Source organism: Varanus komodoensis, unplaced genomic scaffold (genome assembly GCF_004798865.1).
Source record: "Varanus komodoensis strain SLA01 unplaced genomic scaffold, ASM479886v1 scaffold161, whole genome shotgun sequence".
Taxonomy (NCBI): Eukaryota; Metazoa; Chordata; class Lepidosauria; order Squamata; family Varanidae; genus Varanus; species Varanus komodoensis.
Window position 1 is genome coordinate 202,118 of NW_025335472.1, and position 24,444 is coordinate 226,561.

General features: G+C 44.1%; 1 protein-coding gene across 1 annotated transcript; it reads left to right on the forward strand.

Moving 5' to 3' along the window:
* Window positions 1–1,287: 1,287 nt before the first annotated feature.
* On the forward strand, window positions 1,288–12,807 carry LOC123021446 (vomeronasal type-2 receptor 26-like). The gene is made up of 5 exons (XM_044426171.1): window positions 1,288–1,328; window positions 2,981–3,272; window positions 7,337–7,564; window positions 10,050–10,176; window positions 11,903–12,807. The coding sequence occupies exons 1-5, from the start codon at window positions 1,288–1,290 to the stop codon at window positions 12,805–12,807; spliced, it is 1,593 nt and encodes a 530-aa protein (XP_044282106.1).
* The last annotated feature ends 11,637 nt before the right edge of the window (window positions 12,808–24,444 follow it).

Consider the following 24,444-nt stretch of genomic DNA (forward strand, 5'->3'; position numbering starts at 1 on the left):
TCTTCAGATCATTCTGTAGAGAAGCCACAAAGGTGGAGGCTTTATCAGGCATCACCAGAGGCCTTCTGCTACTTCTGCTGCTTCTTCTGCCCCAGTCAGCCTGTGGGATGCGTGAGGCCAAATGTCCCTTGACTCTGAGAAAGGATAAATATGACCCATATAGTTATTATGGGCCAGGAGATCACCTCATTGGTGGGGTCATCTCTGCAACAGACAGCAAGTTTCAACAAAATGACTTCAGAGGGTCTCCCTCGAACAGGATCTACGAGTAAGTCAAAACAGATGTGATGTAATTTCTGGGACTCCCTTTGCTAATTGAATTCACGGGCCCAATAATCCCTAATTACCAGGAACAGTTATAAGATCTTTTTCCCTGGACACTGTAGTTCTATTTTGTCTTTGGGACAAGAGGTTTTGGGATTCACAAACCCAAAAGGACAGAGAAGCTGCGGCTGCCTGGGTTCCAAAAAAATTTTAAATCTGCAAATGGATTAGAGGTCAATGCAGTCTTTCTGCTATCTTGTAAACATGCAGGAAAACATCTTTGCTTTTCTTTCAAAAGAATTGAACTAACATGATGAAGTTGTAGAATAGGGCTTCCCCCTCTACCTGCAGCCACAAATAAGCCAAGCATCATATTAAGACTGTAAATGTTCGCCTCTTTCTTATGAGGAGCGAGCTGTATAGTTTAGCCTGGAGATGAGAAGATTGATGGAGATGTGGTAGCACCTCCAATATCTGAAAGGCTGCCATGTGGAGACTGCTTTCTGTTGCCCTAGAAAGCAAGAGCTTCCCCATAGCCTGAAGTGCCTGATCCTGCCTAATCTTGGAAGCTAAGTGGGGTCACACCTGGTTAGTATTTGGATGGGAGACTTGAGTCCTGCATTGAGCAGTGGTTGGACCTGGTGGTCTTCTAGGCGCCTTCCAACTCTATTATTCTGTTCTGTTCTATATGATGAAAATGGAGCTGTTAACCCAGTCGGTAGTTGTTAAGCATTATTAGGGAAGATGAAAAAAAGCTGCCAGGATTCTACCGTCCACTGATGGTGTAGAGCTGGATGATGTGCAAGCCAAATGATCAAAGAGGTGGAGCAACTTCCATATGAGAAAAAGTTTCACCTTCTGGGCCCAGTTAGTATGGAAGAGGTTATGTAAGCAGAGACTGCCAGAGGTTTAGATAAGTATGTATGGTGTGGAGAACCTGGAGAAGGGCACATTTTTTGTCATCTCTCAAAACACTAGGAGGTCTTTCCATGAAGTTGATGATTGGAAGATTCAGGGTAGATCATGGAGAAGAAGGTTGTCAATGGCTGCGAATACCAAAGGCAGTAGGTTTTCCCCAGTAGCAGAGGCAGTGTGCCTATTTATTTATTTATTTATTTATTTATTTATTTATTTATTTAAAACTTTTATATGCCATCCCCTCATGCCTCGGTATCTCAGGATGGCTGTGGAACATGGGCAAGAGGGTCCTTTTACACTCATGTCCTGAGGGCAGCTGGTCAGCAATGGGATCTTTGCTCTGAACTAGCATGGATTGCATGTTCTTCCATTCTGACCCCAGTGGGCATTATGTGGACCACAAAACTAACAGCAGTACATTTGTAATACATGGCTGGAAATTCTGGGAAAAACTCTGAAAATTATTGATTGAGTGATTTATTACATGTATATACCCTCCAGGGCTCTCTGGGCAGTGCACAATCCAAAATGAATAAAAGCAACCATCAAAGTCATACAATAAAAACCAAACAATGAAAATACAATGTAGTCTATTGGACAACTACAAGAGTCAGTAAAGTTGCCTCGGGCACAATGGTGATAAAACAATCATTAAAATGTCCAGAAATAGCCACTCAGCCATTCTTAAAGTGTCTGGTAAATAAAAACATCATTGCCTGGCACCAGAAAGAAAACCATCTACTTTCCAGGGAAACATATTTCATAATTGGGTACAACCACTGTTTTCTCCTGCTTGCCACCCACCTCACCTCTTTGGAGAGGGACCTCTGCACCCCATCTTAGTGGTCAGGTAGGAACATATAGGTGCAGGCATTCCTTCAGGTTTCCTGGTCCCAAGCCATTTTAGGCTTTATATGTCAAGACAAGCACTTTAAACTGGGCCAGAATTCGACTGGTAGCCAATACAATTGGTAGATTGGTGTAACAGGGTGCAGAACTGAGTCCTTATTAACAAATGCTCTGCCCTATTCTGAACGTTTGGTTCTGCCAATATTTCCTCCTCAGTTTAATGGATTGTGCTTGCCTAATTAAACCGCTGAGAAGGACATCAGCACTTTAAAAGCATATTTTACTTGAGACTTGAGATAGGAAAGGTAGCCATTATATAGCTACCAGAGTTCAACACATACAACCAAAATATCCATGCACACAACTTGTCCTACATTGCTTATCTTAGGTTCTGTGCCTAATTTAGAATAGTTGTTTCTCAACACATACAATTTAAGCTCTGTTACAGCCCCAGATCAATGACTCTTCAATCCTTTGTCTTTCTTGTTCTTATACCTTTCCAAAAATAGTACTGCAACTTGTTAGATGCTGATTGCTAGGACTGCCTTAAGAGATATGATCCAGGAGAACCATGTTTATGAGAATGAGTCCTCCTTGATTATCCCTCTGATGCATCTTAGTTTCTCAGCAATGGTTTTGTTTTCAAATACAGAACGGCTACTGATCGTAGAACTTGGCTACCTTCCTCTTCCCCCTACCCACAAACACACAAATCATTAAGACAGGATTGGATATCATTCTTCTGACCCTGGTTTGGGATTAGCATCCTCTTACACCAAGTACTACAAAAATTTCAAAGTTCATGGCTCATGGTTTCAAATATTTTCTTCTGAAAATCTGAAATATCAGATATTCTCATTCTCTTGAAGATAGAATAGCAATGTGACACATCTATCTTCTTTCTCTTCCTTCCTTCCTTCCTTCGTTCCCCCCCCCCTCGATTTTTCAGGGAAATCGCCACAAGATTCTGGAATGTCCTTTCCTTCTTCTTTACCATCCAGGAGTTCAATCAGGAGCCCAGGCTCTTGCCCAACATCACCCTGGGCTACAATGTCCATGACAACTATCTGGATGTAACAATGGCTTCTGATGCCCTCTTAAGCCTGCTCTCCACCAAGCAGGCCAATGTGCCCAATTATAACTGTGGGAGACAAAATCACCTGTTGGCTGTTCTAGAAGGGGCCAACTCTGGTATCGCCATCCAGATTTCATCGATGTTGAGCATCTACAAAATCCCACAGGTGAGTTCACATGTGCAGGAAACATTGGCAGGCTGAAATTAACTCTGCTTGGGTTTCCTTCAGCAGGGAGTTGGACTCGATGGCCTTCATGGCCCCTTCCAACACTAATATTGGGTTTTCAGTGAAGGACAACATAGAAAAGCTTTAAATAAATATGTAAATACTATTCTATGATTCTATGAATCCAACAGTTATCTGGAGAATTTCAGTGGGGACATCCTGTCATAGTGGAACCAGGAGATGTGAAGGCATAATGATTTGGATCCACAATGAGGCAGGAAGGAACAGAGTTCCTTGAGCCCCCACACCCTAGTCCTGATCTGAACTAAGAAACACTGGAGATTTGTGAAAGAGAAATCCTGCACACAGACAAATCCTGTACTTGATGACATGTTTGTTTTCATGAGACATGACATGTTTTTAGCTGAAAAATCAAGGGGAGACTCAGGGACAATGGTGATGGGGAAACATGACTGTCGTCAATCACCCTAAGAATCAAGTTATATGATCCTGGTTGGGGTTTGGGGTTCTGTTTCTTGACCATGTGAGACACTGCTGAGAATGTGGGATAAGCAAATTCTTGTTCTATTATTCTAAAGCTGAGAGAGACGATTTACCCACTAAGAGATTTAATCTAGTCCCAGCTCAGAAACGACTGAGACATAGAAGAAGTGTGTCCATTTTCCACTGATGGACACTAAAGGGGATGGGATTCAGTGCAATGTGTGAGCTTCAAAATCAGAGATGTGTCCTCACCCAAGGTCCTCCTTGATCTTCATTCATCATAAAAACTGTGACAATTCTGTCACTATTAAATCATCAAGATTTTTTGCTATTGGGCAATAGACAGGATGATGATGAGGAGGAGTTACAAGTTGCACCATCTGAGTGGGATGGTGTGACTTGGTGTCCTGCAACAACAGGGGGTTGGATCCCATGGCCTTCATGGCCCCTTCCAACTCTAATATTCTATGATTCTATGATGATGGAAGCTAACAAATATTTGTGCTTTGCTCTGAAACAAAACTCATTCATCTCTGCCTTTCTCTACTAGGTCTCCTATGCCTTTGTCTCTCATGTTCAGAATGATAAAATTCAGTTTCCATTTTTCTACCGGGTGTTCCCCAAGGATGATTACCTTTACCTGAAGATTGTCAAATTGATTCTCCATTTCAGGTGGACAACTGTTGGGCTCTTTGCTCCAGACACTGACAGTGGAGAGGTGTTCCTCAGGACTTTGACACCTGAACTCCACAGGAAGGGTGTTTGTGTAGCTTTCTCTGGACACATCCCAGCCCTGAATACCAAACAAATCCGGATCCGTCATTCTTCATTCCACACATGGACACAAGTCAACGTATATGTTTATTATGCAGACACCATTTCCTTCCTGGAAGGGATGTACGTTATGCAGACAATTGCCGAGAAGTTTATACAACCCATTGTAGGCAAAATCTGGGTTACAACAGTGTTGTGGGACATCACTTTTGAGCTGAGATATAGTAAGTTCTTTGTAGAGAATATTCATGGCATTTTTTCTTTCTTCATCCCAACCATTCAAACAGTGGATGATGTTGACTTGAGAACCTTTTTCCTTCTGCTCAATCAGTGGTGGGAATCATTCAGATGTACATACTCAAGGCATCCCTTGTCTGTAAAAGGCTTTACCAGATGCATAGCGAGTGAGAAACGGGAGGCCATTTCCCAAGAGGACGTGGAAAGGACCCTCTCTGTAGACAGCTACATCATTTATAAATCTGTCCAGGTCGTGGCTCATTCCCTAAATGCTGCTTATGCATTGAGGTCCAAGAGGAGGATGGAGGAAAGAGGAGAGAGTCTGATCCAACCATGGCAGGTACTCCCTTTTGGACCACAGATATCCACACTGAATCAACAGCACAATTCCAAACTCATTCCCTTGGATTTGGATTCCCCTTCTGATTTTAGGATTTCCCAGGATCAATTACACAATTGTTTGTACCATTCCAGAATCATTACTTTGACTTTAGCATATGCAAATATGAAACATAGTAGGGGAAATGTATATTTGTAGAGCAAGCCCAGTTTCAATGCTCTGTGTTCTGGTTCCCTATTTTGCCCCTTTTGTGGCCTCAGAAGATTCAGCCCATCTGGATGTTGCTTCTATCAAAGACATGTTTAAAATATGCTGTGTGGAGAAAGCAGAGGAGATATTTTTCTCCCACACCCAAACACCTGAACCTGGGGGTCATCCCATGAAGCTGATGGGTGGGAGGTTTAGGACAGACAAAAAGAAGTGCTTCTTCACACAACATATAGTTTAAAGTATGACATTTGCTGCTATGGGAAGTGGTGATGGCCACCAATCTGGGTGGCTTTTAAAGGGGACTGGACCGATTCATGAGGGAGGAGGCTATCCATGGCTACTAGCCTAGCTGGCCACATGCTCCCTCCTTTACCAGGGGTGACATGCCTGCACACACTAGTTGCCAGGGTCTTGGGCAGCAGGAGGTCTTGTACCCATTCTGCTTGGGGGATCCTGTGGGCAGCTTGTTTGCCACTGTGTGTACAAGTGCTGGACTAGATGGACCTTTGGTCTGAGCTGGCAGGCCTTCTATTCTTCGGATCTTATAACTCTTGACAACCACATCTGTGTCTGCAGTGGCCTCTTTCCACTGATCTGGCATGAGAATGAGGCTCTCCCCCAGCCTCAGTTTGGGGGGCCCCATGGTGGGTGGACTGTACTCATTCCCACCAGCCTTCCTGTAGGGGTATGTGAGGAATCCATTTAGTTAAAACTGGTAGAGCAGAGTAGAATTGATGTTGCTGTGGTTACATTTATATCCTGGCTTTTCTCCTCTTGTGAGGAAGTGCATAGGAACTTACATTGCTCCTTTTTACCCCCTCAAGAGCAGCCCTCCAAGGTGGGTTGGGCTGAGAGTCATGCGAACCCCATGAAACCCAGATCCCTGGGTCCCCAGTCAAAGTTTATAACCACCACACCACATGGGAATGGTCTGGAACTGGGAAGCAGGTCATTTTTTCCTCCTGGTGGAGCTTTCAGTGCAACAAACCCAAAGAAAAAGGCACCTCCTTGTCCATCTAGGTTTCTTGGGACTTTTCTTGAACTTCCCTCTTGAAGAGAGAGCCAAGGGCCTCTCTCTTCAAGCAGAACTCAGGCAAATAAAATGGAACGAATTTTCAGTTTCCTGCCCCAAGTTGAGCAATGCCGATCTTAGAAAACCCATTTTATTTCTGTTTAATCACAAGATTGAAAACAATCCTTCATGGAGAGAAACATTTACTGAGAATTCTCTTTCATAACACAGCAGCCAAGTGAAAAGAATCCAAGAGGTTTATCTATAGAAAATAGGAAGGAAGGGTGCCATGGTGAAGAAAAAAGGCACCAAACATACATGGAATGTCAGACACGCACCATGAAATCAACAAAACTAAACTAGTGCCTTTTTTCTATTCAACCAAAGTTTTGTTTTCAAGAGTATATGCAAAGTTCATTGCTGAGGGGTTGGTCTGAGAAGAAGCATCTTGGCCATCATGCAGATGGTATATGCTAAGATCCAGAAGCAGTGAGTGAACTCATTTAAGGTGATCTCAAGATGGTAGTCACCTCCTTATGGTGATCTCTGTTTCTGATGTCCATTCTTTAGCTAGAAATATGAAAATTACTTTGTGCCCAGGCCCACCTTCTTAATTCCTCTAAGTTCACATCTCAAAACACCCAACCAGTTTGAAGCAGCCTATTTGAAGAAGCAGTTAAGGCTGAGGTTGCATGTCACAGGATAAAAAAGAAGTAAAATAAATTGAAATATGCCTATTCAGGTTGTCCATCAGGTTGGGTCCATGGAGTTACCGTTGCTGTACCATGCTGAGAGCAGAAGTGGAGGGTTCTCAACCAGACAGAGGACCTTCGACAATGAAAACCAGTCTCTAAAATCGCATATTTAAGTCCTTGAGTATAGGACCACAGTCAGTGAGGGGGACCCAGAAAGAAATAGGCTAAACGGAGGTGTTGAACTTGGCATTCTTTTCTCCCCAAGTGCTGGTGTTTTTTGCTCCTTTTCTAGCTCCACCCTTTCCTGAAAGACTTCCAGTTTTACAATTCCTCCATGGATGGAGTACATTGGGATGTGGATGGGGATCTGGCAACAGACCTTCACATTGTGAACTGGCTGGTGTTTCCCAACATATCGGTTCTTCGCGTGAAATTTGGGACTATCAAGAGGCAAAGTGCTACAGATTTCAAGCTTACCATTGATGACGATGCCATTGTGTGGCCCAAATGGCTCCACCAGGTGGGGGAATCTCTGCACTTCCTTTTGCTGTAGTTACCATGCCTTAACTTCCGATAACGGGAACTAGCTCTGTGGACAGGCTCACTAAACACAAGTCACAGTAATTTTTCACCATTGGTGGTCTACTCTAGCCAAACAGCTTTGCATTTTCAAACCATGTTGGCAGCCCTTTTGGCGGGTCATTATTCTCACACTCCAACAGACCAACATCTATGTATTTGTAGTTCTCCTGTAGCAGAGAATCTTCCCCATTGCAATCTTCCTGTCTGCTATATAGAGTTCTGAGAAATAAATATTTAGTTGGAATTTTATCTTCCATTGATGAATACTCAGAATCCAAGGTTTTTTAATGTTATCAGATAACAATGCTCAGTATCTCTGTTCACTTTGGCAGCTATGAAGATGAGAAACAGAGAGACAGAGTGAGTCAGAAGGGGCCTCCCCAACCATCTAGTCTGACTCCCAGTTCCAGCTGGCTCTGCTCATGACATGCCTACCTTGTGCATGTCAAAGGTAGCATCAATGCGAGTAACTGATAGCAATTACACTAGTTTTTATTCTACTTTTATTTTTTATTTTTTTTTACATCTGTTCTTAACAAAATTCCCTAATTTTTCACTCTGGTGCTTGTAAATTTTGTAATGGCCTATGGCAAAATACAATAAAACTTGACATGACTTGACTTGCCAAACAGCTGCCAGAGGTGACCCTATTCCACTAAAACTCATCTTTAAGGCAGGAGTGGGTGAAAAACTGTGGGGCCCTTTGAAATGGAGTGGCTGCTCCCATGCCTCCTCCCTGCCTGCCTGAGGGAAGCCCCTCACATGCACAGGAGGGATGGAGAGAATCAGATAAATAGCAGGGGCTGGATCAGGGCTGCCCCACCCAGACTATTTCCCTGCTGCCCCCGCAACCCCATTCTTGCTTTCAGTTGCCAGAGCAACATCCCCAACCCAGGTCCTGCAATAGGAACAAGAAAGGGGTGCGAGGACTACTACTCACTTATTAATTTATTCACATACTTATATGCCACCTATGACTGCCAGAATGGCCTTCCTGGGCAGCTCACACTATAAAACAACAGATTAAAAATAGTTAAACGAATAAATCCATAAAACATATAAATGATACAATTAGAATATAACCAGTATAAGTTCCTTCAGCATTCATAGGAGGGTTTAAATATGAAAGAAAAATACTTGTCACCACCAAGAAAGGCACTTAAGTGAATGCTGGGCTAGGGATGTCTCTCTGGCATGCAAGAGTGAGAAAGGGGAACAAGTGGGTTGCAATTATACAAATGAAGGAGATGAGCCTTGTTCCTCCCTGCAGCATCTCTTGGGATATCACCTGGAGGTCTAAGGGGCAAGGAGATGGTGGGAAGGAGGAGAGTTACCTCCATGAGCCTAATTGTCCGTCAGGCACTTCAAGGTGAAAAACCATGAACCATGGTACCCGTGCAGTATTGCTTGCTGTGCCATGAGAACCCAGCCTGTGAGCCTTTCTCGATGTAGCTTTTTCTGTATTGTTTTCAGCTACCAGTGAGAGAATTCAGTTTCACACCCAAACAGCAATTTCACAGGGCCTTTGGGAGCAGGGGAAATCCAGTATTCTTTGCCAAAGCAAAGCAAAGCAAAGCAAAGCGCTAGCTGCCACTGGTGTAGTTGCATTTTTCTGGTGTACAAAAGCACCACCTAGAGGTATTGTAGTGAAAAGGAAGGAACAGAGAATAACTTCACAGATTTGGATTCTGAAACAAGCCTAAAAGTAGAAATTGTGGCCTAGAAAAACTGTATCTGGGGCAGACTTGAAATGCCAGGATATATTTATTTATTTATTTATTTATTATTTTTCTATTTATATCCTGCCTTTTCCTACAAAGGGCTCAAGGCAGCTTACATCATTCTCCTTCTCCATCTTATCCCCACAACAACAACCCTGTGAGGTAGGTTGGGCTGAGAGTCTGTGACTGGCCCAAAGTCACCCAGTTGGCTCCATGGCTGAGCGGGGACTAGAACCCGGATCGCCTGAGTCCCAGTCCCACGCTCTTAACCACTACACCACACTGGCTTTAGAGTTCTTTGAGATCTCTGAGAAAGGTGGGTTTTATCCCAGCTCTGCTACCCACCTAGGCATTCAAAGTCTTGTCTTCTGACAGAGGCTGGTCACCATCTTAAATCTTCTGACACTTGGCTCAGGGTCACTAGCAACTTAAATCATTTATTCATGTTGTTGCAACACAACTACACATGGCACTTTATGGGCTGCAAGAGGATAAGTCCTTGCCTGAAGGAGCTTACAGTCTCACATTTGCCACAAGGAGACAACAGAGGAAAGAGAGCTGTTTCACTTGCATGTACATCAGCAATGTTATAGCTTCCAGTTAGAACTTACAGGAGGAACCCTGGAATTTTTCTGTTCTTACATTGCATAAAGAAATGATCCCTAACCCATTTGTCTTGATGCTGTTTGGCTTTCTGCTCAGCCCCTGCCCCAGTCCAGGTGTGTGGAGAGCTGCCACCCAGGATTCTTCAAGGTGGCTCGGGAAGGAAAGCCCATTTGCTGCTATGACTGCACCCCATGTGCAGAAGGGACCATCTCCACTCAAGAAGGTGGGTGACCTCTGGGGGAAGGACAACCATTGGGGAAGAAAACTGTGAGCCACATTTAGGGTGATATTTTAAAGGCATTTCTGAATTCCTTTGCTGCACCATTCACAATTGATTTCACAGCCTGAGTCACGGGAGGCTTGGAGGTTCGAATATGGGTGGATGGGGCATGAGATAGCACTACCAGCTTGTAGAGGTCTTACACCATATTCTCTAAGGTCATTTTGTTGATGCAGTGGGAGAGAGATCCTTATGGTGCATCCACCAGGAACATGTTCAGAGTTTGTGGTCATTTCCACGTTGCAGATGATCTGCAAGGAGTGCATCTACCCCAAGTAGCCTCATCCACCCTTTCTTTGGTGTCGACATGGGGCTGGTGTAACAGGTTTAGCTGTTCCTTGCAGAGCCTTTTGTGTGCCATGCTTGGATTCACCTGACTTCACCTTTCCTACTTGGGGAAATCAGAGGGTGAGCAAAGGTCATGAGACTGTCCTTGCAGGAGTTCCCAGAGCACAGAAGCTACCTCACTCCCACCAAAAACATGCCTTTGTTATCTCCAGTCAGAGTTTGGAGATAACAAGATGGTTTCCCATATGCAGGAGTGGGTCTTGGAGAGTTTGCCTTAAGGGATAAGGATACGGTTAGGGTTAGGGTTTGGTTAGGGTGCCTCATGCTCCACAGCATGCCTCAAGTTACCCACCTGTGCACTAGCAAATGAGACAATTGCATGCAAGACTATTACTGTAGTTCCCCAGTTGATCTCTGTTGGGATCAATGCCTTTTAACCAGTTTACATTGGACCTGGAGTTGTCAGGTGGTAAGCAGTGAGGTGGTTTGCTACCTGACAACACCAAATTATTGAGCGTGGTTAAATTAGAAAAAGTGTCCAAAGAATTTCTCCCATCTGGGGAAGTAATCCCTGCTGAGCGAGAAGCTTAGAATGGAGAGAATTTATCCCCACCCAAACTTAACTATATGTAGACTCCCCAAACTAATTCTGAGGACATAAATAATCCACACATCTTGTCCTCTAGAACTATTTCACTTTTGGCCACCTGCAATGGAAGAAAGTCACCAGTTGGGCAGCCTTCATTCAATCTACGTTCCTGTACTTCCTTTCTGCCTGGCTAATTTTCCAACACTGAGTTGAGCATGGCAGAAAGTCTGTGAACACTACAGGGATGGCTTCCGATGCATTTTGTCCCAAGATGCCTCTGGGATCCTCTTTTGGTTAGCACCAACAACAAACCTCAAGGGCACTGGGAGCCTCCTTCAATTGCAGGAAAAACAAATATTTGCTGGTGTATATAATTTCCTGACTGCCCAATTTCCAAAGCTGTTTACAACAGCTAGTAAAGCAGGGCCACAATACAATAAGAAGTCCGAAAAGCAAACTTTAAAAACAACTTAACAGCGAAAACAATATCTGATACAGAGTAGACCTGTTAAAAATACCTGGCACAAGTGCACCCATTAAGCCATTTAATCATTTAATATCATAGAGTATCTTTAAATACCTAAGGATGACAGAGTTGGCACCAGGCAGGCCTCAGTGGAGAGATCATTCCAAAGTTGGGGGTCACCAACTTCCAAAGGTTGAATTTGAAGGAAGACAGATTTGGAGTTGCAGAATTCCAGAAGTTAGTTTGAGGTTTCCTGCAAGTCAAGCTCAATCAATAAGCTTCCTCAGCCCTGGATTATTTCAGGGTACTGTTCCCATTCTTTTCAGATTCAGACACTTGCGACACATGTCCAGAAGAGCAGCTTCCAAACAAAGACCAGGAACAATGTGTCCCCAAGGAGATAACTTACCTCTCATATGAACACTCTTTGGGAACAATCCTGGCTTCCTTTGCCCTGCTCTTGTCATTAAGCACAGAACTGGTGTTAGGACTCTTTATTAAATTCTTAGAAACACCAGTAGTGAAAGCCAACAACCGAGACCTGTCCTACATTCTCCTTGTCTCCCTCCTGCTCTCCTTCTTGTCCTCCTTCCTCTTCATCGGCCGGCCAAGGAAAGCCACCTGCCTCCTCCGACAAGCAGCCTTCAGCATCATATTCTCAGTGGCTATTGCTTCTGTGCTGGCAAAAACGATCACTGTGGTGATGGCCTTCTTGGCCACCAAGCCAGGGAACAGGATGAGGAGATGGCTGGGGAAGAGTCTGGCCAATTCCATTGTCATTTCTTGCTCCACTATTCAAGTTGTCATCTGCACCATCTGGCTGGGCATGTCTCCACCCTTCCCTGATGCTGACAAGCACTCCCAGGCAGGACTGATCATCCTGCAGTGCAACGAAGGCTCTGTGGCCATGTTCTACACTGCCCTTGGCTACATGGGTTTCCTGGCTGCCGTCTGCTTCATGGTGGCCTTCCTGGCCAGGAAGCTGCCTGGGGCCTTCAATGAGGCCAAGCTCATCACCTTCAGCATGCTGGTCTTCTGCAGCGTCTGGGTGTCTTTCATGCCCACCTACCTGAGCACCAGGGGCAAGTACATGGTGGCTGTGCAGGTCTTCTCCATCCTGGCCTCCAGTGCTGGGCTGCTGGGTTGCATTTATTTTCCTAAGTGCTACATCATTATCCTGAGGCCTGACCTGAATAACAAGGAGCATCTCATGATGAAAAGTAAAGCATGAATTGCCAAGGAATGTGGCAAGGATGTGACTGGGGGAAAGTTTGGCAAACATGGTTGTCATGTCATGCTCCAGTGTCCAAATTCTCATCTGCACCATCTGGCTGAGAAAATATCCACCCCCCCCCCCAAGTCTGACATGCAATCCCAGCCTGGAAAGATCGTCCTACAGTGCAACGAAGGCTCTGTGGCCATGTTCTATGCTGCCCTCAGCCACATAGGCTTCTTGGCTGCCATCTGCTTCACAGAGGCTTTCCTGGCCAGGAAGCTGCCCAGGGCCTTCAACAAGACCAAGCTGATCATCTTCGGTATGCTGGTCTTCTGCAGTGTCTGGGTGTCCTTCATGCCCACCTCCTGATCACCAAGGGCATGTACATGGTGGCCATACAGTTCTTCTCCATCTTGGCCTCCAGCGCTGAGCTGCTGTGCATCTTCCTCCCCAAGTGCTACATTATTTTGTTGAGGCCTGATCTGAATGCAAACGAGCACCTGATGGTAAATAGCAAAATAAATATGCAACTTGCATGGAATTGTTCCTCAGATGCCTTATTTCACAACCACAAAAGGTCTGCTTCCTATTCATCTTCACTCCAATGTTTCTAGTCACATATGGATGTTATTTGGGGTTACACCCCTGCCTCTAAGAAGAGTTGGATGAAACCTTTTGCAATTTATCCCTCAGGCATCTGTGGACTTCTACATGGACTGGTCCTACAAAGCAAGCCAAGCCAAGAGGAAGCCTGCAGATGTTGGGGAACCCCTGGTTGCACCACAGGCATGCTTCTGCATCAGGTGCAGCTGCCCAAAGACTGGAAGTTCCAAACACAGGAGAGGGGTACTGCTTGCACAGCTTTTGGGTCTTGACTCCTTGCATGTGGGATCCAGAACTCAGAGTCAGCCCCCCTGCCAATCAAACTGGTTTCCGGAGTGCTGAAACCAGGGAAATCAATGCCCTCCCACCCTGGAGTGGATTCCTTGCACATCCCTTCTTCTAGACACTTTTCACTGTGATTATATAACATCTTACATTAATGATATGACCAGAATAAAAAAAATCTCCATAGTTCCAATTTAGAAATTTAGGGCTCCTTTCCCTCCTCTCTCTGAGAATAAGGCCCTTCATTCTGAGGGATGATACTGGTTTCCAGTTGCACCTGGAAATGTGGGGTGGAGCCTTCAGCAGCATGGATGGATGCTCCAGCCATCCTGAGATGCCATACATAAAGGATGGCATATAAACATTTTAAATAAATAAATGTGTCTCCTCTGGTGAACAGACCCCCAGGATGTCAGTCACCTGCTCTGGCCCTGGAGGCCACACAGCTCCCTAGCAGTGCCCTGGATGAACCAGGCATCTCTGCAGCATTTTTCCCAAACAGCCCCCATTTTCTGGCATTTTGGAGCCGGGTGTGGATCTGGAAAACCTTCACTGCAACAGGTTAAATGAAAAGGAGTCTCTTTATTCTCCAGAGACAGGGATGCCCTCTTCATTAAGGTGATTAACCAGGTATAAATGAACAAAAGTTCCATCATTATGAATCTCAGAATTCAGCAAGTCATCAAATGACACCTACAGAGCCAGTAACATAAAACTTGGCATCTGAGATCAAACTGAAGAGCTCTACAATGGTGCCAATTTATAAACATGAAACCTTATAAGTAAAGCAAGAGAAAAGTACTGAAAATTACATTTCTATTTTATAGATCAAACCATGGCTCAATATATCATAGAATTCATTCAGATTTTGAAGAAAACAATGCATGTTTTTAGGTTTGTCAAAGAGGCATGCTGTTCTTGGTTTTCTGTAGAAATTCCGAAATCAGCATTGATTTTCCTGCTGCATCACATTCCATCCAAGAAACTCCTGGCTGAGTTATCCTGAGCATGCTCATTCCAGTTATAAATGCTGCCAGGGGTCTATTCCAGAAGTCTTCTGTGTCTTTTCATTTAGGTATATGGTGTGATCTCACTTAGATATAAGTGCATGGATTGTAACCTTGGTCTGGGAAGGTGGGGAGATGTTAACACTTTGCCTTCAGGCCCCTCTGCTGTGCTTCCAATCACAGTAGGCCTCTTCTGTATAGTCGGCCTCTACTGTACGGGTTCTTTGGTGTTTAGTAAGACCTACCCTGATATGATGTATTCTCTGATGTGGTGCTAGGTCTGAGCTATGTCTGAATTTCTTTGCACACTGCATGCACTTACGATGATGAGATCTAGAGCCTTTTGAAGTTTGCGCTCCACTGTGAGCTTTCTTTTGCCTGGCTAAGGAAGGTGTGGCAGAACAGGGATTAGTCGGGGAGATGATGCCCAGCAACCATCCAGCTGTGTTTTCTTCCTCTTGGACCAGTCCCAGCTCTTGCTCTGGATTCAGCCTCCTGGTTCAGCCCATGTGCCAGCTCCACTAGCAGTAAGGGAGCCAGCTAAGTTGTCTTTGAGAAATGCCTCTTGCCCCATCTATCCCCCAGCTCACTACTGTTGACATGTAGCTCCAAGGAGTTCTTACAGGGCAATGTTCCTCAGCCTGATTGCCTCCAGATGTCTGCTTCCAGCATCACTCATCATTGGTCCTGCTTCCTGGATCTGATGGGAGCTGATGTCCAAACCAACAGGAAGATGCCTTTGCTATCGGGAACTAAATGCCCCCCATCCTGTATGAAGACTTGGATGGGATGAAGTCGAAGTCAGATGTCCATGTCCTGAGTCTGCACTGGAGAAAGGAGGATCTCCAGAAACATTCAGATTATGCTGTCTAGGTCCTGTGATGAATGAAGCTGCAGCCCTCCTAGCTCCCCACCACTACCCAAAAGAAAAAGGGGTGGGTAGGTGTGTTTGGGTGGGGTGTATTATCTTTCCTTATGCAGACAGCTGAGCTTCTGGTTGACCTGCAAAAGGTATTCTGCCTATTATGGATTTTGGAACTATCCAATGGATGCCTTATTCCATTCATTGTCTCTTGCCAAAAACCCCGGGGTGTTTTCACAGTCCTTGAAACCAGCATTTTGTTCTAGCAACAACACTATGTGGTAAGTTAGGCAGAAAGCCCGTCACTGGCCTGAAGTCTCCCAGTGATTCCCATCTTTAATATATGCACATGAATTTGAATATATCCATAGCCATGATGACATAAGAAATGTCTATGCATGAAAAGACAGCTTTTTAAGAATTAAACATGGACTTGCTCCTTCTCTCCTCCCAACCCCTTTCTTTGCAATTTCTTTCCTTTCCAAGCTTTGCGGTTTCAATTCCATTCACCCCATTATTGTGCTGTTTCTCCCCACCCCATCCTCAAACTTTTTTGTTTCTCTCCCCCCACAGCTCTTTACCCCCCTGTTTATCATCTAAGCCTTGTTGTGTGTCTCTGTTCTACCCCTTCACCTTAATAACCGGTTCCCATGCAGCTTCTAGCCATGCTGTTTCTCTTTCCTCCCATTTCTTTTCATACACACCCCCATGAAAGTCATTTCTGTGGAAACCGTTTTGAGTGGGGCCCATAGCAGGCCCTCAAACTCCCAAAATTTTTATTTATTTATTTATTGATTGATTGATTTATATCCTGCCTTTTTCCTACAAAGGGCTCATGGCAGCTTACATCTCCTCCTCCATCTTATCCCCGCAACAACAACCTCTGAGGTAGGTTGGGCTGAGAGTCTGTGACTGGTCCAAAGTCACCCAGTTGGCTCTATGGCTGAGCAGGGACTAGAGCCCACATTGTCTGAGTCCCAGTCCTATGCTCTTAACCACTACACCACATTGGCTCTCTTGGGCCAAAAAATGTGTCAGTCAGGCCAAAAAGACTGGGAACCCCTGCTCCATGGGTAACTAAGTCAAGTTTACACTGGCAAATATCACAGCAGATTTTGGGGTAAACCAAAATGCAGTAAAAGTTTATAAGTGATATGAATAGAGTGAAGTGTATGTTTGTAGATGGTGAGGATCATTGTTAACAAAAACAAAAGTCTGTCCACTGAATAGTTAAGACTGAGAGAAGTATTTTGTTTAACAAAGAACAACTAGATATGACTATACCCTTTAGAAGTGGAATTAGAAGTGGATTTGGAAAAAGAAACATGGAAACACAGAAACAGAGTGTGCCAGAAGGGTCCTCCTGGGCCATCTAGTCTGACCCCTGGCTCATAACATGCATACCATGTGCATGTCTAGCCTATCCTTGAACACCCTCACAGATGCGGCTTCAACCACCAATCTTGGAAGCCCATTCCATACCCTAGGGGTCCTAACCATCAGGAAGTACTTTCAGCATCCACCTTGAATTTTGAATCTTGGTTCTCTGAGCTTTGCTCCATTGGAACTTGTCCTGCCCTACTAATAATAAATGTCCTATTATTATTGTTACTCTTACTACAACTACTACTACTACTAATTTACTTCTATATCAGCCAATAGTCAAAGTTTTCTGGCCAACTTAGAAGAGCACATAGAATACAATTGAAATAAAATATAAAAATACCGATAACAGTAAAAACATCATAAAAATTATACTACAAGATTGAAAAGCCAAGTTTAAAACCAAAATTAAAAAGCTACAATTATTAACCCAAAAATAAATCACATTACTAGTTAAGCAGTTGACTTAATGCCTCAGTTTGCTGTTTACAGCTAAATAAATGCCCTGTCACTGAGGGCAATGGTAGCTTTCACACCATTTTTACTTGATGTATGAGTTTTGATACAACCATTTCACACTGAATAGTTTATCACTGATATAATATAACTGCCTTTGTAAGTACTTATGCTGATTTGCTTTTAAGCTATTTTTCCCTTTGTTGTTGTTGTTAGTCACAAAGTCATGTCTGACCCATAGCAACCCCATGGACAACATTCCTCCAGGTCTTCCTGTCCTCCACCATCCCCCGGAATCCACCCAAGCCCATACCCACTACTTCAGTGACTCCATCCAGCCACCTCATTCTCTGTCGCCCCCTTCTTTTTTTGCCATCTATTGTTCCCAGCATTAGGCTCTTCTCCAGGGAGTCCTTCCTTCTCATTAGGTGGACAAAGTATTTGAGCTTCATCTTCAGTATCTGGCCTTCTAAAGAGCAGTCAGGGTTAATCTCCTCCAGGACTGACCGGTTTGATTGCCTTGCGGTCCAAAGGACTCGCAGGAGTCTTCTCCAGCACCGCAATTCAAAGGCCTCAATCCTTTAGCACTCACCCTTCCTTATGGTCCAGCTTTCAGACATACAATGCAACTGGGAAAACCATAGCCTTGGCTATACGCACTTTTGTTGGCAGGATGATGTCTCTGCTGTTTAGTATGCTGTCTAGATTTGCCATAGCTTTCCTCCCAAGGAGCAAACGTCTTTTAATTTCTTGCCTGCAGTTCCTGTCTGTGGTGATCTTGGAGCCCAGGAAAATGAAATATGTCACTGCCTCCATTTCTTCCCCATTTGCCAGGAAGTGAGAGGACCAGATGCCATGATCTTAGTTTTTTTAATGTTGAGTTTCAAGCCAACATTTGCGCTTTCCTCCTTCACCGGCATCAAGAGGCACTTTAGTTCCTCTTCACTTTCTGCCATTAGAGTGGTATCATCTGCATCTCTGAGGTTGTTGAGATTTCTCCTGGCAATCTTAATTCCAACTGGTGATTCATCTAGCCCCACCTTTCTCATGATGTGCTCCGCATATAAGTTAAATAGGCAGGGCGATGGTATACAGCCTTGCCAAACTCCTTTCTCAATTTTGAACCAATCAGTGGTTCCGTGTCCAGTTCTCACTGTTGCTTCTTGACCTGCACATAAGTTTCTCAAGAGACAAATAAGATGGTCTGGTACTCCCATCGCTTTAAGAACTTGCCACAATTTGTTGGGACCCACACAATCAAAGGCTTTAGCATAGTCAATGAAACAGAAGTAAATGTTTTTCTGGAATTCCCTACCTTTCTCCATGATCCAGCATATGTTGGCAATTTGATCTCTAGTTCCTCTGCCTCTTCGAAACCCTGCCTCTACTTTTGGTACTTCTTGGTCCACATACTGCTGGAGCCTAGCTTGTAGGATTTTGAGCATAACTTTGCTAGGATGTGAAATGAGTACAATGATGCAGTAGTTTGAACATTCATTGGCATTGTCCTTCTTTGGAATGGGAATGTAAACTGATCTTTTCCAATCCTGTGGCCACTGTTGAGTTTTCCAAATTTGCTGGCATACTGAGTGTAGCACTTACTGCATCATCTTTAAAGATTTTGAATAGCTCAGCTGGAATACTGTCTCCTCCACTAGCTTTGTTGTTGCTCAGACTTCCTAAGGCCCATTTGACTTCACATTCCAGGATGTCTGGCTCAAGGTCAGTGACCACCCCGTCGTGGTTATCAGGGATGTTAAGCTCTTTCTTGTATAGCTCCTCTGTGTAATCTTGCCACCTCTTCTTAATCTCTTCTGCCTCTGTTAGGTCCCTGCCATTTTGGTCCTTTATCATGCCCATCTTTGCATGAACATACCCTTCATATCTCCAATTTTCTTGAAGAGATCTCTGGTCCTCCCCATTCTGTTGTTTTCTTCTGTTTCTTTGCACTGTTCATTTAGGAAGACATTCTTGTCTCTTCTAGCTATTCTCTGGAATTCTGCATTCAGCTGGGTGTTCCTCTTTCCCTTTCTCCCTTGCCTTTCACTTCCCTTCTTTTCTCAGCAATTTGTAAAGTTTCCTCAGACAGCCATTTTGCTTTCTTGCATTTCTTTTTCTTTGAGATGGTTTTAGTTGCTACCTCTTGTACAATTTTGTGAACTCCCATCCATAGTTCTTCAGGCACTCTGTCTATCAGATCTAATTCCTTAAATCTATTTGTCACCTCCACTATATATTCATCAGGGACATGATTTAGGTCATACCTGAGTGGCCTAGTGCCTTTTCCTACTTTCTTTAATTTAAGCCTAAATTTTGCAACCATAAGCTCATGATCTGAGTCACAATAGGCTCCTGCTCTGGTTTTTACTGACTGTATAGAGCTTCTCCATCTTTGGCTGCAGAGTACATAGTCAACATGATTTCTGTGTGGACCATCTGGTGATGTCCATGTGTAGAGTCATCTCTTGGGTTGTTGGAAAAGAGTGTTGGCTATGACCATCTTAGTCTCTTGACAAAATTCTACCAGCCTGTGTCCTGCTTCGTTTTGTACTCCAAGGTCAAACTTGCCTGTTATTCCAGTTATCCTTTGGCTTCCTACTTTAGCATTCCAATCCCCCATGATGATAAGGACATCATTTTTGGGTGTTGATTCTAGAAGGTGTTGTAGGCCTTCATAGAACTGGTCACCTTCAGTGCCTGTGGTTAGGGCATAGACTTGGACAACTGTGATGTTGACTGGTTTTCCTTGGATTCAAACAGAGATCATTCTGTCATTTTGAAGATTGTATCCCAGTACTGCTTTTCCTACTCTTTTATTGACTATGAAGACTACTCCATTTCTTCTGAAGGATTCTTGCCCGCAGTAGTATACCTGATGGTCATCTGAATTAAATTCACCCATTCCAGTCCATTTTATTTTGCTGATTCCCAAGATGTCGATCTTCAGTCTTGGCATCTCTTGTCCAGCTTGCCTTGATTCATAGATCTTACATTCCAGGTTCCTATAGAGAATAGATATTTACAGCATCAGATTCTCCTTTCACCACCAGATGCATCCGCAACTGAGTGTCCTTTCAGCTTTGACCCAGTCGCTTCATTCTTTCTGGCACTACTAGTACTAGCCCTCTGCTCTTCCCCAGTAGCATATTGGACACCTTCCAACCTGAGGGGTTCATCTTCCGGTGTCATATCTTTTTGCCTTTTGGTTTTGTCTATGGGGTTTTCATGGCAAAGATACAGGAGTGGGTTGCCATTTCCTTCTCCAGTGGATCACATTTTGTCAGAGCTCTCTGTTATGACCTGTCTGTCTTGGGTGGCCCTGCACAGCATAGCTCATAACTTCATTGAGCTATGCAAGCCCCTTTGCCATGACAAGGCAGTGATCCATGAAGGGGATTTTTTCCTTAAGCAATGTTAATTCTTTCTGATGTATATTCTTAATTGATGTACATTAGCTTTTAATTCATTCCTTTTATCTTCTGTTGCTGTTGATCCCAGTGAAGAGAATTATCTTGTACCACACTTGATAACACAAATATGCTGGAAAATTAACATAGCAGTTTCCTGTTGCTGTTTTATTATCATCAGTTTGCTAAGGGGCAGGGGAGAGGGAGGAATGAAGTTATAATAGCATCCCATGGTTACCTTCTGCTTGTATTAGGGAGTAACAAGCTGGAAGCAGATTCCTAAGACAGAAAAGGTGGGAGGAAGCAAGATACAAATATAATTTCACATAAATGAGAAACCATCTCTAGCTTTCGAAGTCAGATGCTCCTTTGTATTCAAATCAGGTCTGATTAAAATGATGTAGCACTTTGGAAGGAAGATGCAGCCCAGCAACCCAGCACTGGAGGCCAAGATGGAGAAGACCTGCACAGCCACCATGTACTTCCCCCTGGTGCTCAGGTAGACAGGCACAAAGGACACCCAGACACTGCAGAAGACCAGCATGCTGAAGGTGATCAGCTTGGCCTCATTGAAGGCCCCAGGCAGCTTCCTGGCCAGGAAGGCCACCATGAAGCAGATGGCACCCAGCAAGCCCATGTAGCTGATGGCAGCGTAGAACATGGCCACAGAGCCTTCATTGCACTGCAGGATGATCTGTCCTGCTTGGGAGTGCATGTCAGAGTCAGGGAAAGGGGGAGAGGTCACCAGCCAGATGGTGGAGAGGACTACTTGGACGCTGGAGCACAAGATAACAATGGAGTTGGCCAAACCCTTCCCTAGCCATCTCCTCATCATGTTGCCTGGTCTTGTGGCCAAGAAGGCCAGCACCACAGTGACGGTTTTGGCCAGGAGGGAAGAGACGGCCACTGAGAAGATGTTGCTGAAGGCTGCTTGTTGGAGGAGGCAGGTGGCTTTCCTTGGCCGGCCAATGAAGAGGAAGGAGGACAAAAAGGAGAGGAGAAGGGAAATGAGGAGAATGTAGGAGAGGTCCCGGTTGTTGGCTTTGACTATAGGCGTTTCAAGGTATTTAATGAAGATTCCTAATATGAACCCTACAACTAAAGATAAGGAAATTGTAAGGGAAGTTAGGATGATCCCCAGAAGTTCTTCAAAGGACAGGAAGGTGATATGCTTGGGAACACATTGATCTCGGTTTTTGTTTGGATGCTTATCTTCTGGGCACTTGTTACAATGTATTGCATCTAAATAGAAAGAGAGTAACTTCAGCATATTGATATTGCACTCAGAGTTGGTGGGTGTCTCCCACCCAGCAGTACTGGAATAAGCTCTCCTAAAGGAAACTCATATGGCAGAATTGGCAAAGCGTAACATGTCATTGGCTAAGAACATCATCATCATAATTACCATCAAATAGTAGAGTTAGAAGGGGCCATGAAGTCCACCGAGTCCAACCCCCTGCTGCTGCAGGACACCATGTTCCACCATCCCACACAGATGGCTGTCCAGTTTCTTTTTGAATGTCTCCAGTGTGGGAGAGCCCACCACCTCTCTAGGCAGCTGCTTCCATTCTTGTATTGCTCTGACAGTGAGAAAGCTTTTCCTGATATCTAGTCTGAACTTAGGTTGTCACAGCTGACTTGTTTATTCTGTGATCTACACTCTGGTATCAGCCAGACGAGATCTTGACCTTCCTCTCTCTGACAGCCTTTGGGGTACTTCTAGAGGGATACCATGTCCCCGCTCAATCTTCTCATTACAAGGCTGAACATGCCCAGTTCTCTCAGTCTCTCCTCACAGGGCAGTGTCTCCATATCTTGGATCATTTGTGTTGCCCTCCACTGGACCCTTTCTAATTTACCTGCATCTTTCTTCAATCTTGGTTCCCAGAACTGGACACAGTATTCCAGGTGAGGTCTGACTAGTTAGGAGTATAGAGGAGCTCCTACTTCTCATGATTTGGAAGTATTACTTCCATTAATGAATCCCAAAATGGCATTTGCCCTTTTTGCAGCTGCATCACATTGTTGGGTCATGTTTAGCCTATTGTCCACAATTACTCCAAGTTCTTTTTCTTTTTCATATCTGCTGAGCCATGTATTACCCATCTTGTATTGATGCCTTTGGTTTATTTTTCCAAGTTGGAGGACTTGGCACTTGTCCTAATTGAATTTCATTATGTTGCTTTCAGCCCAGTGTTCAAGTTTATCAAGATCACCCTGGATCTTCATTCTGTCTTCTAGGGTGTTTGCTATTCCACTCAGTTTTGTATCATCTGCATATTTGATTATCTTTCCTTGTACTTCTTCAACTAAATCATTAATAAAGATGTTGAAGAGCGCTGGAACCAGGACTGAACCCAGTGTCACCCTACTAGTTACCTACATCCAATTTGAGAAGGTGCCATTGATGCGCACTCTTTGTGTCTGATTTAGTAGCCAATTTTGGATCTACCTAATAGTTTTTCCATCTAGTCCAGTTTTTGCTAATTTGCTTATTAGAATGTTGTGTGGCACTAAGTTGAAAGCTTTACTAAAGTCTAGGGAGATTATGTCCACAGTGTTCCCTTTGTCCTTTTGGTAGATTACCCAGTCAAAAAATGAGATTAGTCTGACAGGATTTATTTTTTATAAATCCATGCTGGCTTCTATTAATCACTGCATTTTCTCCAAGAAGCTTGCAGATGGATCTTTTTAATAATGTGCTCTAGATTTTTTCCAGGGATTGATGTCAGACTAACTGGTCTATAGTTCCCAGGTTCTTTTTTTTTTTTTATTTTTTTTTTTTTTTTGCCCTTTTTGAAAATCAGGACATTAGCCCTTCAGTCATCTGGCACTTCTCTCGTTTTCCAAGATTTATCGAAGATAATAACCAGTGACTCTAAGAGTTCCTCCGCTAGCTCTTTTATGACTCTGGGATGGAGTTCATCCGGCCCTGGAGATTTGAAAGTGTTTATTCCACCTAGGTATTCCTTGAGCATTTGTCTGTCAATCCCTGGCTGCCATCTCTCACTTCCAGCTTCAACTTACTCTGGATTGCAGGTTTCCTTGTGGGAAAAGATGGAGATAAAGTAGGAATTGAGCATCTCTGCCTTTTCCTTGTCATCTGTTATTACTCTGCCATCCACTTTAAGTAGCTGGAAACCCATCTCTTTCTCATGACTTATGTTCTGGATGTATCTGAAGAAGGCTTTCTTGGTGCGCTTAGCATCCCTTGCTATTCTTAGTTCATTTTCTGCTTTAGCCTACCTGATGCTATTCCTGCAATTCCTTGCTATTAGTTTATATTCTTCTTTCATGCCCTTGCCTTGCTTCCACTTCCTGTGCATGTCCTTTTTTTCTTTCAGGCTGTCACTTAACCCTTTGTGGAGCCACTTGGGCTTCCTCTGCTGTCTTCTACACTTTTTTCTAGATGGAATTGTCTGGAAAAGAGAGCTTTTTTTGCCTGGCAACCTAAAGATTGTAAAGATGGCACCAGGTGAACTACTTTTGGAAGGCCATTCCACAAATGAGGGGGGCAGCCACTGGGAAGGTCCCTCTTCTTTTTGCCATCCTCTTTCCCTCCTTAAAGGATGGCTCTCAGACGTGCCTTCCCATCAGATCTTAGGGACCAGGTAGGTATACATGGGAGCAGGCAGTCCTTCAGGCGGTC

Bases quoted from the DNA above. Each gene is read 5' to 3' on its own strand.
- LOC123021446 (XM_044426171.1), top strand. From the start codon at position 1,288: ATGGAGAAGAAGGTTGTCAATGGCTGCGAATACCAAAGGCA. The intron at 7,565-10,049 runs GTGGGGGAATCT...CTTTCTGCTCAG, and splicing joins GGCCCAAATGGCTCCACCAG to CCCCTGCCCCAGTCCAGGTG. The intron at 10,177-11,902 runs GTGGGTGACCTC...CATTCTTTTCAG, and splicing joins GACCATCTCCACTCAAGAAG to ATTCAGACACTTGCGACACA.